Genomic DNA, 15,692 nt, shown 5'->3' with positions numbered 1-15,692 from the left:
GAAAGAAATTAAGTAAAACTAAAAATGATTTCAGTATGACTGAAAGAAAAGAATAGATGGAAATTGTAGTGTAGGCAGAGTAACGAGGAAGGTGCAAGAACTGGAAAGGCTAAATTTCTTTATATTGATAATTATGAGCCATCAATGGTTATGCTACATCTTTACGTGACTGAATATCAACCTAAAGGGACGGGGGAAAACATAGTAAAAAGCCTAACGTTAAGCTGAAGAATGAAGCCAACAATAGCAGTAAACACAATGCTCTCCGTGTTATATGAAGCCAAGAAATGAAGGCAAACCAGTACAACATAAGTGGATGCCAAACACGAAATATATTTAGACAAAAGGTTTCACGAATATAGACATAGAATGCTGGCATAACTTGATGTTCACACACTGTGTTACTACTGCTACATCTACATGAGCTAGGACATGAAGGCAGGAAAGGGCAAAATAAAAGTAACCTATAAGGCACTGGTAAGTGCTGAAGACGTCGCTAATATGAACATGCTATTTCAAAGGTAACTAACTATGACATTGATATCTTAGCTGCCTTGACCACACCTAACTACACCTCCCAAACAGACTTTCCCCTTAAACGGTGTATGCCTGCTGAATTGTCTCAATGTCAAGACCCTTCAACTTCACCACTGATTCGACATGACCTTTCAGTGTGTGCAACTCACGTAGCCTGCAATTCAAAAAGGCAGTTAAGATTTTAGAAAACCCCCAATTTGTTCAGTATAGCTTAAAAAATGAATTGAGAAAAATTAAGCTATAACTGCATATGCAATTAACGACGATGGCCATATGCGTAAAAGGGAATAGAGTGCAAAGCCAGCCAACAAATGCAAGTTCCGGACAAAAATTCAGCTAATGATAACTAAACTCATGGACTTTGCTCCTGATGCCCCTATTTCAAATGACGCTTACCTAGCAATTTCAGCTCTCCTCTTCGCTTCCTCAGCCAACTGGTTAAGCTCATTGAAATTGGTAGTTTCACTAAATATTTTGGGGTCTGGAACTTGGAGGCCATGCAGGGTTCTCTGTGCATGTGCCCATTGAAGCTCACGCTGTTCTTTCCCGAAATCCTTCTTTCTGGTGAAAGCAATCTGAAGAGAAATAAAAATAACGGAGACATCAAATACCACAATATAATAAATAGAGAATAGGAGCAAGGGTGACTCATAAGTATCTTTTTATTTTTCCCAATGCATACCCTTTGCTCAATAACAAGATCCCAGGCCTTCCCACTGAGAGCATAACGGATGAAGAACTTGACCAAATCTAGCGGGATATAGAACACAATATTGTAAAGCCAGATCACTCCAGCCCAACCCCAGCCAATTCCTTCAATTGCAGCAAAACTCCAATTTGCATAAACAGCAATCAAGGTGGCAACCTGTGCATATTTAGTTCCCAAATGGTAGATGATCCATTAAGTTAAGGAAAATTTGCTAGAATAAATAAGCAGCAGATGACTCACCAGTTGAGCAATCAGAAAAGCAACCACTAGCAACAACCCAGGACGCTCCATAAACGACCAACTTCGAGATCTTGTGACAAAGATCAGGGCCTGACTGATAGTGCTTACTTGAAGGTAAATTGCAGAGGCAAGCTTCCTAAAATCATCAGTTGCTGTTTTCTCAAGTGTTGATACCCCAAATACTCGCTGGAAATTCACCAAATTAAGTTAGATATAAAACAAAGAGTGGCCCAACATCAACACCCTACTTCAACATCTAAATATTCCGAACAGCGAATACAAGAGATTGTTTAGCATAAGGAAAATGTATGCAGCATGGGTGAGATAGAAGATTTATATTATTGTTGATAAGATAAAAATGGCCACTAAATGTGTGTTTGTACGTCTGTGGATTGCTTATAATATCTCCTTCATACACTTGGTTAAATTAGATAGAAGAAATAATATCTATTTGCATGTACTAGAACTCCCGTGTCCAAAAGATGAAGGTGGCTGAAATGAGGATGTTGAGATGGATGTGCAGGCATACCAGGCTGGATAGAATTAGAAATGAAGTTATTCGGGATAAGGTGGGTGTGGCCTCTGTGGAGGACAAGATGCGGGAGGCGAGACTTAGATGGTTCGGACATGTGAATAAGAGAGACGCAGATGCACCAGTGAGGAGGTGTGAGGGCCTAAGGAGAGGTAGAGGTAGGCCGAAGAAGTGTTGGGGAGAGGTGATTAGGCATGATATAGCGTTGCTCCAGCTCACGGAGGACATCACCAGGGATAGGAAGGTGTGGAGGTTGAGAATAAAGGTAAAGGGTTAGAATAGGTCGCCTAGCATTGTCCTTGTCTGTAACAGTAGCTTTAGTACATGAGTTAGTGTTATGTATGTATTTTCGTATGCCTTGATTTATGTGATTACTTGTCGTTGCTTTCGTTTCGACCTTCTGATTACAATACTCAGTTTTAGTTTTGTATTTTTGCTTTGGTTTTAGAATTGGTGTGATTGCTGCTGCCCTTCCTTTTATCTTTCCTAAGCCGAGGGTCTTTCGGAAACAGCGTCTATGCCTTCTTGAAGGTAGGGGTAAGGTCTGCGTACATACTACCCTCCCCAGACCCCACTTGTGGGATTACACTGGGTCTGTTGTTGTTGTTGCATGTACTAGATAGGTCATCTGCATCTCTTATATGTCCATTCTAAAACAATTAAAAGGGCAACTAAATGTGGAGCACTCAACAATTGGGAAGGCCTGCATCACACCATCACTCATAACTTTTTAATGTATTGGATCTGTACGCTCACCGGGAAGAAATTTGTTTTGTATGCTGCCCAAAAGAAAATGACCGTCATCATTGCCAAGTAGCCACCAAGAACAACTCCAGTAGTAAAAATCTCAGCCAGTTTCCAGCTATCAGGCAGCGGAGATGGTTTGACCCTATCCTTCGATATCGTCATAATGGTACCTGATATTGTTAATGTTTGGTAGTTAGATGTCAACACACTGAGTAAAGATTTGAGCAGAAACTAATACTCGGATGAGATACTAACCAGAGAGGTGCTGCACACATTGGAAGAAAAAACTACAGCAAAATTAGGCTAATAACATTTCAGTTCTAAACTTACCCCATACTTTTAATATCGTCCTATATTAGAGGTCGAGATGAAGGATTAAAGGCTTAAGTATCAGATATATTTCTGTTGGTGAAAAGACTAACCATCATTAAGAATTGCAATGATAAGCACCATGAAAGGCGGAAAGTCAAACTGCCATATCAGAGCCAGAAGCATAAAACCAAGCTGTGACATTGAATTAAAGAAAAGGGTGAAAAGAGTACAAGATGCATTTGACCCTGAAACATAAGATAGACATGATAAAAGAATGAAGCAGTTGCAAATAACTTACCACAATACGGATTGTGATAGAAACGGCATATATCTGTCAATGCATAATATACATAATCAGATGAGTTATCCATATCATAGCTCAGAGACAGATTAAGATAAGAATTCAAGTCATTGTCTGTAAAATAACAATTTTATATTACACTTATGAACCAATCCCAAAAAGAAAAAAGAATACCGTGTAGTTTTTCATCCTTTGAAAGATTGCTCGACTGGTCAAAACAGCACTAATGATGACACTAAGACCAGGTTCAGTAAGGACAATATCAGAAGCACTACGAGCCGCATCAGTGGCATCATCAACAGCAATCCCAATATCAGCTTTTTTTAGAGCAGGAGCATCATTGACTCCATCACCAGTCATACCACAGATATGCTTCCTAGCTTGCAAGCGCTTTACAATCTCATATTTGTGCTCTATAGTAATGACCAAGACAAGGTATCAGTAAAGGCCAATCGTCCTTTATAACCAAAGTTTTATACTGAAGAGCACAACTACATATGCAAAAGAGTTAATCAAAAAACAATGTACCAGGGAAAACACCAGCAAAACCATCAGCCTTCTCTATAAGTTCATCAACTGGCAAAGCAGAGATAGATTCATCCTTAGTCTGTCCCAATAGAGCAGATGACGGATACATATTTGTACCCATACCCAGACGGCGCCCAGTTTCTTTTCCAATTGCCAGTTGATCCCCTGGAAAAGTACAAACACTAAGCAATATAGAAAAATACAGGTTGATGATCAAAACTATTAGTGTTCAAAGTTCAACAATGAGAGGTTGGAGATTTCTTATTAACATATTAAAATGAAACGGCAAGACACAGGCAATTACAGCGTCAAGCAGCCACATGACAAAGTAGTGCCTCGGATGGAAATTACTCCATCAATCCAACTCTTACTCATTGTCCTCACTCCTCAGCCAAAACAGAATATAGTAAAAAAGAAAAGAAAAAGTACAGCAACTTCAGCATTTACCTTTCCCAGGGCAGAATCAAGAGTAGTATCTATAGATCCAACTCTGTCAATCATGCTGTCCAACCAAGGGTTCAGGGCAGAGTTCATTACCATTTTAATTTAGTGACAATTAGGAAATCTCATCTCATCTCATCCAATACACCATTTCCTCTAACTCTCTTTCTGGCCCCCAAGGAGCGGCAGTAAGAATCCATACCAGTCAATACCAGTCACCAACACGGTATGCATTCAATTTGCAGAAAACATCTCAACATATTGAATGGGATAGTCTAAACTGAGAAACCATATAATACCTGTGATCATTTTGACATTCACTCCAAGGTTTAAAGCCCTCCTTATAGTCTCAGCACTGTCGTGCCTAGGTGGATCAAACAAAGGTAGGAGAGCAATGAACTGCCATGGTCCCCCAGCGCTCTCCTTTCTTCCCTCTGGAACTTCCTGCACGGATCTCGGAAGACATGCATAATCAAACAGATAAAACTTTTTGTTTGCAACAAGAATAGGACTTGGGCATAAAGAGAATTGATCACTACTCTCCTTTGCTGGAGGCACTAGGTTATAAACCAAAGCTGTGGATTTGGTCTATTCAACTTATATATAACATGATAAGTTCTGGACAGAAGAAAATGAAAATACCTGATATGCCACAGCAAGCGAGCGCAAACCCCGCTCAGCAAACTTATCAATCACTGCATGAACTCTACGTTCTATATCTGACTTGTTGTGTGCAAGATGTAGAATCTGAATACATATTGCAGCTGTGGATTAGAAAATGCAAACAAAGGTAAAAACTTGCAAAGGAGGACTGCAAAGTGTGATAACCAAAGTACCTGTTCCGGTGCACCTTTGCTGACCCTATGCATTTTTCCTTCACCATCAAGATAAGTAAGTGCTGTCCGTTTATCAGTTGGATTGAAAGGAAGGAAGTGTATTTCACGAATGCCAGCACGTGCCTATATTTATGGCAAACCTTAGAGCAATCTCCCGGCTAGGGTGTACACATTAATCGGAAAGTCACACGGCGCTAAAAATTACCTCCTTTGGATCAGCCAACATCCCAACAATAGCGGCATCAATGGCATCCTGGTTCTCTGTTCGAGAGGCTCGAGCTGCCATTAGAACTACAGTGTCTGCATCAACATCTCTGGCAAATACCTGAAAAATTAACAAGAACAAACAAAAGAAAATCACTCTGCTACTGGAACAAGTATACGAGCAATCACGTGTTGGACTGAACTCTAATATTCTCACCTCGATAAGGAATTTGTCAACAGTCAGCTTGTTCAGTGTTAGGGTTCCCGTCTTGTCACTGCACAAAACATCCATGCCAGCCATCTCCTCTATAGCCGTCATCCTTTTCGTAATGGCGCCCTGTATAGACAAATTGATCAAACAAGCATTCACATAGCAGAAAGGCCAAACTACCATAGCTCAAAACTTCAAGAGTCGCTGAATATTAACAAACCTGTTGAGCAAGACGATGAGAACCGATTGCCATCGTGACTGAGAGAACAGTTGGCATGGCAATTGGAATCCCACCAATCAGAAGAACAAGAAGATTGTCTATCCCGGGACGATATTTGCGGTGTTGGATAGGGTACATCACAATAATCTCAATTATCATCCCCACAGCAATTGAACAGATGCAGAAGTTTCCTATAGCAGTCAAAACCTGACGAACACCATAAATATCGTTTTGCAATGTAAGATTTCATTAGTCAGATAATCAAGATCGTTTGCAATAAATATCAGAGTAAAGACTCTACTTGCCTTCTGAAAGTGTCCCACTTGGTTTGTACTGTCTACAAGGTGAGCTGCCTTCCCAAAAAAGGTATGAACCCCTGTAGCAATGACTACAGCTTCTATCTCTCCCTGCTTACACGTGGAACCAGAGTATACACCATCTCCAGGACCTTTTGTTACAGGAAGAGATTCACCAGTCAAAGCAGACTGCAAGTTGAGAGACAAGTACAGTGAAACTGCCAGGAAAACAGTAGAATGAATGCAGATACTCTATAAAATCATTAAATTTAATCACCTGATCAATTTTGAGCGGATCACCCTCAAGAAGGCGAGCATCAGCTGGAATGATATCTCCCAGTTTAATACTGATTATGTCCCCAGGCACAAGAACAGCAGCATCTTCCTCCTTCCATTTTCCATCTCGAAGGACCTCCACAAAGACAAGTGCAATCATTCAGACAATTGAGGACAAAACTCTAACTAGATATATTCATCTATTTATGTTTGAAAGACAACAAGGTCTATTTGCAGTCAAATGGTGACAGGAGATAGAAATCATGTCAAGTACCTTTGCTTTCGGAGCAAGTCGAGCCATCAGGGCAGCTGCTGCATTGCCAGCGTTGTTCTCCTCAATAAAACTAATTGTGGAGTTGATTATAAGCAATGTAATGATACCCACAAAATCCTGCCAGTCCGGAGGCTTTCCCTAGAAGAAGAGTCCACATATCTTGCACTGAGTTCACTAGAACCAACATAAAAAATGAACAGAATAGTAGTAATTCAGAAAGCTGAGTTCTTACTCCTCCATTGGCAAGAGCAATAGCCATGATAGCAGCAGCCTCCATAACCCATGAGAGAGGATTCCACATAAACCCCAAAAATTTCAAGAATTTGCTCTCCTGTAATCACACCAGTTAACAATTACTCTCTACTTTTTACCCAGCACTTCGTAAATCATGAACAGGTTAAGCCTTTATTATAGTCCAGCTTTGATAGGTAACAAAAACCGTAAATTTAAACCCTTCTTTTACTTAAGGAACTAAAGCTATCAATGATCAAAACTGACAGTTGGAGAAATAATTAAAGAAAAGGGAAAGGTTGGAGCAGAATTACAGTTGAAAATAGCCCAGAAGAAGAAAATTTAACAAAGATAAAATTAAGACACCTTCTTCTCCTCGAGCTTGTTGTACCCAAAAATGGACAACCTCTCTTGTGCAGCAGTAGCAGTAAGTCCCTCCTTAGTACATCTCAAATTCTCAAAAACTTCCTCAATAGGTATGTTTTCCTGCAAACATAACAGCCGAAACAAAAACAAAACAAAACAAAAAAAACTGTCAAGAAGAAGAAAATAGAAAGTCCCAACTACAAATAAAAAAATCATTCGAACATCCATTACCAAATCAACAGTCTCTTTCAAAACAGCATCCAACACTTCAGGCTTCTCTCCCATCTTTCTTTAAACTTGTTCTCTCGCCGTTGTCTGTCTCGGATCAAAAGCACAATCACTAGAATTCTCTAAAGCAACACAATTTTGGTGAAGAAAAGAGTGGAGTTTGTTGAGTAAAGAAGTAGGATTTTGTAAGCAGACAAAGGGTCACACACACCCCACTCACAAGTCACACCAAGTCTACAAGGGAAATGGAAGAGTAGAGAACAGTTACAGATGCTAGTTCTAGTCCTTTGGATTGTCTGTTCACGCTAAAATTAAGAAAGCCACCTCCATAATACTTGTAACGTATTTGACCAAGATTTTACTTTTTAACACCAAAAAAAATTATTTTTTTTCAAATTTAAATGGTTTGGCCAAGCTTTTATGAGATAAAAAAATATTTATCAGCAGAAGCAGAAGTAATTTTGGAGAAATAGAAAAAAATAGTTTGTTCCTAAAATTCAGAAGTACTTTTGAAAAAAATACATTTAGAACTACTTTTAAAAAGTTTGGTCAACCACTAATTGCAGCTTAGAAGTACTTTTTAAATTAATTAGTCAAACACAAATTGCTTCTCGCCAAAATACTTTTCAAAAAAATTCTTTTCTCCCGTTTGGCCAAACGGTCTATTATATTGCCAAACAAACAATTTCTATTTCCTTTTTTATTTTTGTTTTCTTTAATCTATGAAGCTAAAGTGCTAAACTTCGACACTACTTTTATTACCAAACTTTATGATCTTTCCATATCTCCTTTTATGTTACATCATCTTGACTTGGAGGTTTAGCATATTCATTTTAACTGTTGTGATATATGAATTATATGTAAAGATACTGAATTAATGATTATAATTTCATTTGACCAAAAAAATCCGATCAAAGTTTAGCTAGTGGAAAACTTCATTTAATTATATTAGGAAGCATAGTTAATGGAATGATATTTGAAATTTTGAAGTGTTTGAAAAATATATTTTTTTTTAAAGTATTACATTAGTGAATGAAAATAAATTTTGGCTAAAGATAAAATATTGAATGTTTAAATAAATGAATATTATTGTTAAGAGTTTCTTAAATCTATTTAAATAATATTATTACTAGTAAAATAGTGCAATATTTTAAAAGTAAAAACTATTTTAAAAATCAAAATACGGGAGTAATTTTTATTTGTTTTCTTCTTTTCCTTTTATTTGAACTCTACTACTAAAAGTTAAGAGTAAACAAGATAAAGAATAAGATTCTTCCTCCTGATTCGCTAAACTCCTTCTTAAGAAATAAGACTACATCGACTGTGAAAGTGACTAATACAAAAGCAAATTGTTTACCAGTTAAATTTATATGTAGTTCTAAATATATGTAGTGTAACTTAATACAAATCGTGAAAATAAATAGAAATACCCAATATGGGTCACAAAGAATGCTAAATATATAAGGTTGCAAAGAAAATGAAATTTAGGACTAAACAAGTGGAATCAATTTAAGAAGCTTGAAAGAACAACTAAACAAGTGGAATCAATTTAAGAAGCTTGAAAGAACAACTCTTCATTACGGAGAATATGATATTTGTTTACAATGTAAGCATAAAACTTGCCCTTTATAGAAATGATAACCAACTCTTTTATAGTAGAGGGATCTTACTTTAAATATAATTAAAAATACATAGTGGGAGACCCATGATAAATTAATTTTTTCACAATACCTGCCGAGATTCTCTCCTCTAGTGGGACTCTTGTCTATGAGCTCGATATTGACTTGAGTTTTCGGTCTTGACTCGAGCTCTCGATCTTGGCTCGAGCTCGATTCTGACTCGCACCCTTAAAATGATTCGGGGTCAATGTTGGTCGGTCTCTGGATCATAAGCTCGATAACTTCACTTTGCATCATAGTTCAATTTGGATTTGGGCTCGATAATGATATCTCCCCCCTCCCCCCCGACATTGATCGGCCCCTCGGACTCGAACCTTATTTGTGTCATCTTCGGAACCCGTCTCGAAGTCTCGTTTCGATCGATTATGTTTCGAACTCGATCGATCATACGAAGGCCGAAATCTATTTCGATCGTATACACCAATATATTTTGAACAATTTTTATGGATATGAGAAACAAAATAAGTCATTTACAAAACTTGTCCCTTACTATTATTCTGTTATTACATAAAATGACAGTTATTATCACAAAATTTTACGAGTATGTTAGCATCGGTGATCGATTTGCGAAGTATGAGCAATAACGAATACATTTATATTTACGCTTAATACTTAATTATAACTTTTAATCGTGTAATATATAACCTACTTAGATTTTGACTATGTTTCTTTTATTTTTTTGGTTCTCATCCTGAAGGAATTCACAAATCTCTCTTACTCTGCCTCTTTCTTATGCAGTCAAAAGTTTATGTACTCGACAATAATAATTTCCAGTACACGAAATTTCGACAAGGTCACATGGCATTGCCTAATACCTTTTCTTTAGCCTAATACTTACTTACTTAGTAGTAAACCAAATTATACTATAAGCTTCCTAATATTTTGGGAAATAAGAAAAGCAACTCTATCCTTATTGTCAAATCACAGAGTGACTCAACATTCTTTATAATATAAATATTTTTTTATTTATATTTAAAGGTACCATGATTTTGTAGTCCCCTGCTTTTTATTGGCAAATGGAAAAATGGGCCAAACAGAGGTTGAATCTTGTCACATTGAGAATTAAAAGACAAACTTATTCTCGAGCAAATAAGTACAGTTTGACATCTTCTAGTTTCCTGAGTCCTCACCAAACAACCAACAAAATCAATTAGCATGTCATTTTCCTAAGATTTTGTCGCCTCCGGAGTCAGGGCGGCTCAACGAAATTGGTGGCCTAAAGTCAAATTGTATTAAGAGACCTATTTCACAAAATTCATGTAACAGTAAAACACAAAAGATCTTATGTTCTAATCAATGGGTCAGTGAGAAAGTAGCTAAATCAAAAAAATAGAATTTGAAATTGGAATGAGAAATCTCAAAGTCATGTGAAAGAAAAGAGAAAAAATTAGATCGGAAAAAGAAAATAAATATACTACTAACAAGACAGAGATTTATCGCTCTTTACTCACTCATACGTGTATTCTTAACCAAATAAATAAATATTAAAATTTAGACTATTAAGAATAATCACATAAAATATATATAATACATAATAATATAGTATAATATTTTTGAGACCCTCCTGAATTTGGGGCCTAGGCAATGACTTGAACAGCCTTACCCTCCGGCCGGCCCTGTCGGGAGTATATGCCAGAAGCCCAGAACATAAATGTGGTGAAGAATAGCGTTATTTGTTTTCTCCTTGGGGATATTTCTTTCAAGATATGCACCAATCCGACCCTCGAGGCTGACGACGTGAAGTCGAATTTAAATTTTATAATGGTAAATTATATTATTTATAAAATAAACAATATTTTTTGTAGTAATTAACACGAAATCTACATTGATAATGCCAAAAGTTATACGTAATTAGTATATAACTTAAATCCAAGTTTAAAATTTAGGTGTCCTTTTTGTTCTCTTTTTTTCAGCAAGTTTATTTCTCGATATTGATGCTCTATACTGTTTACACACGCACAAAAAATAGAAAATAATTATCATGATTCGATTAGAAAACAAAATATTAAACACCAAAAAGGAGTATTATACTTGAAACATAATAAATCGTTATGAGTTACTAACAAAAGAACTGTTTTAGTCAGTCACAATAATGAATCGTATAATTATGGACAGAATAAAAGGTGCATGCATACTTAAATGTTCTTTTCCTAGACATGCTTATCTAACTTTATGCTAAAAGCTAACTACATATCTGCAAAATTGATTCTCAACAGATTACTCCATGTATACAGACTACAGTAGTTTCTATTTACTTTCACTCTTTATCCCTTTTCTTGCCTTTTGAGGTAGAAAAGTTGGCTTTGAGCTTATTTACAAGGGGCATGAAAAAGTCATGAGATTTATGCTAACTTTGGTTTCCTCAATTCCTGTTCTTGTTCCACTATACTATTTTTTTCACTCTTTCTTTTCTCCTTTTCTGCTTTCCACATCTTGTCCGTACATTACCTACCAGTGACCTTTGTGTGTTCTCTTTTCTTTAATCATGTCTTACCTACTATTTATGGTTGTATTACCAAACTCCTAATCTTAAACCAGGTTTCCTTAATTTATTGGTTAAAGCTGATGTAAGCCATGTAACTAAAGATGAGAGAAAGTTTGTTGAATTCTTTTTGAAGGCTACTACATCTATAAGAATTATATATTGGTACAATATTTTACGTTTCCAGAATTATTTTTTCTCCTTTGATGTTAGCATATGTTCTTGACTTGACAGTGAACTTGAATTTTGTATAGAGGCGTAGTTAGTTTATGAGTTCTAGATCACAATTCTTTTTACTTATTGGGTTCTGCATGCATCGATTATTTATATATACTAAGTGAATATTTTAACACAACTATATAATTTAAGTTAAGATTATTGTTTACCCGAAAAACGGATAACAATTGAATTTATACGCGGCTCTAAGGATACGTGATATAACTTGGCACAAATTGAAAAAATATAAATATTAATATAGAAATCAACTGTAAAAGAAATAAATACAAACCAAGTGAATCAATTAGCCTTGGCCCTCAAGTTCGATCACCCTAGAACCAAGTGAAGATTCCGCTAGTATATGAACAGAGTGGCAAAATATTGAAAGCCTAGAGAAGATAGTATATAGCTTTGTATTGCGTGGATGTTCCCCTCTACAAATGATAAGATCCCTCCTCCCCCTATATAGTAGGGAAGTCCTACTCTCAATATAATTGTAAATACAGTAAGGAATCTCATGATAGATTAATTAATTGGCCTCTCCTTGATATGCGCCGGGATTTCCGCCGAGATTCTCGCCCAATTGCGGATATTTCGGCTTTCTATTTTTTTGGCTCGATAAGCTTTCCTCGATCTTGACCGGTCTCTATTTTGCTCGATCTGGATCTTAGCCGATCTCGATGTTGATCGGTCTCTATTTTGCTCGATCTCGATTTTGACCGATCTCGATCTTGATCGGTCTCTATTTTGCTCAATCTCGATCTTGGCCGATCATGATCTTGATCGGTCTCTAGTTCACGAATCCGGCAACCTAACTTCGCATCAGGGCTCGATATCACACGAGGTTGAACCTTGGTCTATCATGTTCCAGTCTCGATTAGTCATATGAAAGGCAAGCTCGGCTTTGACCGTATACAGATAGTCCTGTCATTTCTCGGAAAGAAGATGACGAGAAATGATATGAATTTCCGGACTCCAACTCGATGGGTAATGACGTCAGCGATGAGTCCGATTATGACGTATGCGATGAAACATCCCGTCGGTCCAGTTACTAAGGTATTAAATGCATGTCAGTCGTTGGTCGGCCATTACCGGTTCCGAACTGTCGCCAGTAACCTATAATAACCTTATTTTTTCTCATTCAAACTTTACACTCAAAGCTCTTTCTACTCTTACTTCTTCTTCAAAAAATCCCTTTGCTTCATAATTTTCACACCCAAAATTTCTAGAACCCTAATCAAACCACATACCATCCTAATTCTCTTTTCCCTTGTTTATCAATGGCGAAACTTTCAAAACCGTGCCGCAAAAAGAGGCCGCTTCTTCATCACGACCCGCCGGTAGTGAGGATGAGGCGGAGCCCCACCCTAAGGAATTCGTTCTGATAGGGTGCCCAACCGTCATCGACTGTAAGGTTGAAAAAGCCTCCTCGGTACCGGGACAATGTGAGCTAATCTCGAGGTACATGTGCTCAATCACCGAGGAAATCCTCGACAAAGTGAAAGAGGAATGCAACTAGGCAAAAAGCATGTGGTAGTCCCATCGCCTGAGGAATCGATTACTACTACGTTGAGGGGTTCCTAAGTGTTTATACTTACCCTTTCACGCTGGGTCCCTTAGACCCTGTCATCGTCGCCTTCTACAAGAGATACGACGTGACCCTCGGCCAGATCCATCCTTCTTTTTGGAGAATAGTGATTCTTCTCAAGCAAAATCGATGGGTGTCTGTTCACCCCCGATCACCTTATGCGCCTTTACAGTTGACCACGCCCAACTATGTCTTATAAAAAGGACTAAGCGGTCATTGTAAATATAATCCGATTTACAAGTCCGGAGTCGAATCCCACAAAGAACTAAGGCTTAGCTACATTTGTTCAATATTGCTAAGAAACACAAGTCCAAATAATTTTCTAATTATAAAGATTTTGTTTTTATTTCTACAAATTAACTAACAAATAGTAAAATTATCAACTAACAAGGATGAAAATTGAAAACAAGCCTAAGGAGGTCTAGAGTTATGATTTTCCGAATTGTCGAAATCCTTCCTGCTACGCCTTCTATAATTTCGTCTAAGCATTCTCTACCGATCGTGAGTACTTTGGGTGTCGTAGCTCTCTCTCGAGAAACTACCACAATTTACTAGACGTATTCTCTCGAACTACGCTAGCTGGCACTAATTCACTGCTCACTACGATCGCACCAAGGTTTCGTTATCTCTAATCCTACCTTTAAATCCTCCGTATTGATCTCTCACATACGTTAGGAGTGATGTTGTTCAACAACTACCTAAATGTGTACTCTCTCTCGAGAAATATACATACTAAATATGCACAGCTAATTGACAATCAACAACAATAAACACGTAGTTGAACAAGTAGAGGAATCCAACGACTCAATTATATAAAAACATAACAAGAATTTATCCTACAAAAGGTTCTATCAAAACTCTAGATAACAAATTAGCTATTCATAATAGTATGAAAAACTACATTACTAGAATTCATAAACATTAATGAAAATAGGAAGAAGGAAGAGAAAAACTCATAGAAGAATTCGCCTTCTTGCTCCTAGCGTGTTCTTGCATCCTTAGGCCGAATCCCATCTCCAAAAACGTCCTCCTTGGTGGAGTCTGACTCTAAAAATGACACTTTTGTGCTTAGCAGCCTCTTTCTTCTCCCAAATCATGTCCAACCCTAGAATAACTCATTTGGGGAGTATTTATGTCAATCCCCCGGTCCAATTTCGGATTTTGGTCTTTTAACCCCGCGACTTTTAATTAGCATGCTATAGACCTCGCAAAGCCTGGTCTATAGCGCGGTCTAAACCTCGCGAAGCCTGGTCTATAGCGTGGTCGACCTGGCTATAGACCTCGCGAAGCCTAGTCTATAGCGCGGTCGATCTGGCTATAGACCTCGCGAAGCCTGGTCTATATCGCGGTCGACCTGGCTATAGACCTCGCAAAGCCTGGTCTATAGCACGGTCAACCTGGCTATAGACCTTGCAAAGCCTGGTTTGTAGCACGGTTTGGATACTTGATGCTTTTGTGCTCTTTTCTTGTATTTTTGTCCTCTTTTTGTGCAATTTTCATTTGATGATTCCTTTCGATGTTCCTACACATAAAACAACTCAATTTAGCTCAAATATCACACAATAACTCATTAGACCAACAAAATATATGGCGAGTAATGTGCTAAAAGTATAGCATTTTGGCATCACATCACCACCCCACACTTAAACGTTGCTCGTCCTCGAGTTAACCACCAATTTCTAGAGCACTTTTATTTTCTTTTAGCACATCCGAAGCACACCATACCTATGACTATGGTTTATAGCAACAATTAAACTTTAGCATATGTCTTCGACACACATTTCCCTTAATTTTATGCCATACTTCAAATCTTTATTCAACAAAAGGACAACATGTTTCTAACAATCCTAACCTCACAAACCGACTCAATATCACAATGCATTCATGGCTTGAACACTTAACATCATAGAAAAATCTAATAACATCACCTATCCCTTGCAAAATCATGTGCCCTCACAACAAGAACAATAGATTAAGTTGAATCCACACATTCGAATCAAATGCTCAAATATATTTTAGGGATTCTCATATATCAAAGAAATTCCTCACTCTCACAAAGAAGTCACATGCATGCACAAAGTATCATATGCTTGCCCATTATATAAACCTATAGTAATGTAGGCTTGCTCGATCTAAAATCAATTAGGACTTTTTATGATTGTAATGTTGGCTTAAGGACAGGTAGGATAAATTTAGGAATAGTGACTAAAACACATCACATAATAAACTTTAAGCGCA

At 37.4% G+C, this 15,692-nt stretch overlaps 1 protein-coding gene across 1 annotated transcript; it reads right to left on the bottom strand.

Moving 5' to 3' along the window:
• Window positions 1–313: 313 nt before the first annotated feature.
• On the bottom strand, window positions 314–7,774 carry LOC104117618 (plasma membrane ATPase 3). Its single transcript, XM_009628692.4, has 21 exons — window positions 7,493–7,774; window positions 7,262–7,381; window positions 6,897–6,995; window positions 6,665–6,802; window positions 6,392–6,526; window positions 6,124–6,303; window positions 5,819–6,025; window positions 5,605–5,724; window positions 5,389–5,508; window positions 5,184–5,306; window positions 4,990–5,094; window positions 4,647–4,791; window positions 3,907–4,071; window positions 3,553–3,791; window positions 3,376–3,408; window positions 3,188–3,269; window positions 2,775–2,935; window positions 1,487–1,672; window positions 1,220–1,402; window positions 934–1,112; window positions 314–691 (listed from the first exon to the last, which is right to left on the bottom strand). The coding sequence occupies exons 1-21, from the start codon at window positions 7,544–7,546 to the stop codon at window positions 595–597; spliced, it is 2,871 nt and encodes a 956-aa protein (XP_009626987.1). The 5' UTR covers window positions 7,547–7,774; the 3' UTR covers window positions 314–594.
• Between the last annotated feature and the right edge of the window lie 7,918 nt (window positions 7,775–15,692).

This window comes from Nicotiana tomentosiformis, chromosome 3, assembly GCF_000390325.3.
Source record: "Nicotiana tomentosiformis chromosome 3, ASM39032v3, whole genome shotgun sequence".
Classification (NCBI taxonomy): Eukaryota; Viridiplantae; Streptophyta; class Magnoliopsida; order Solanales; family Solanaceae; genus Nicotiana; species Nicotiana tomentosiformis.
The sequence above is the reverse complement of the archived record's forward strand: the minus strand, read 5'-3'. Positions and strand labels throughout refer to the sequence as shown.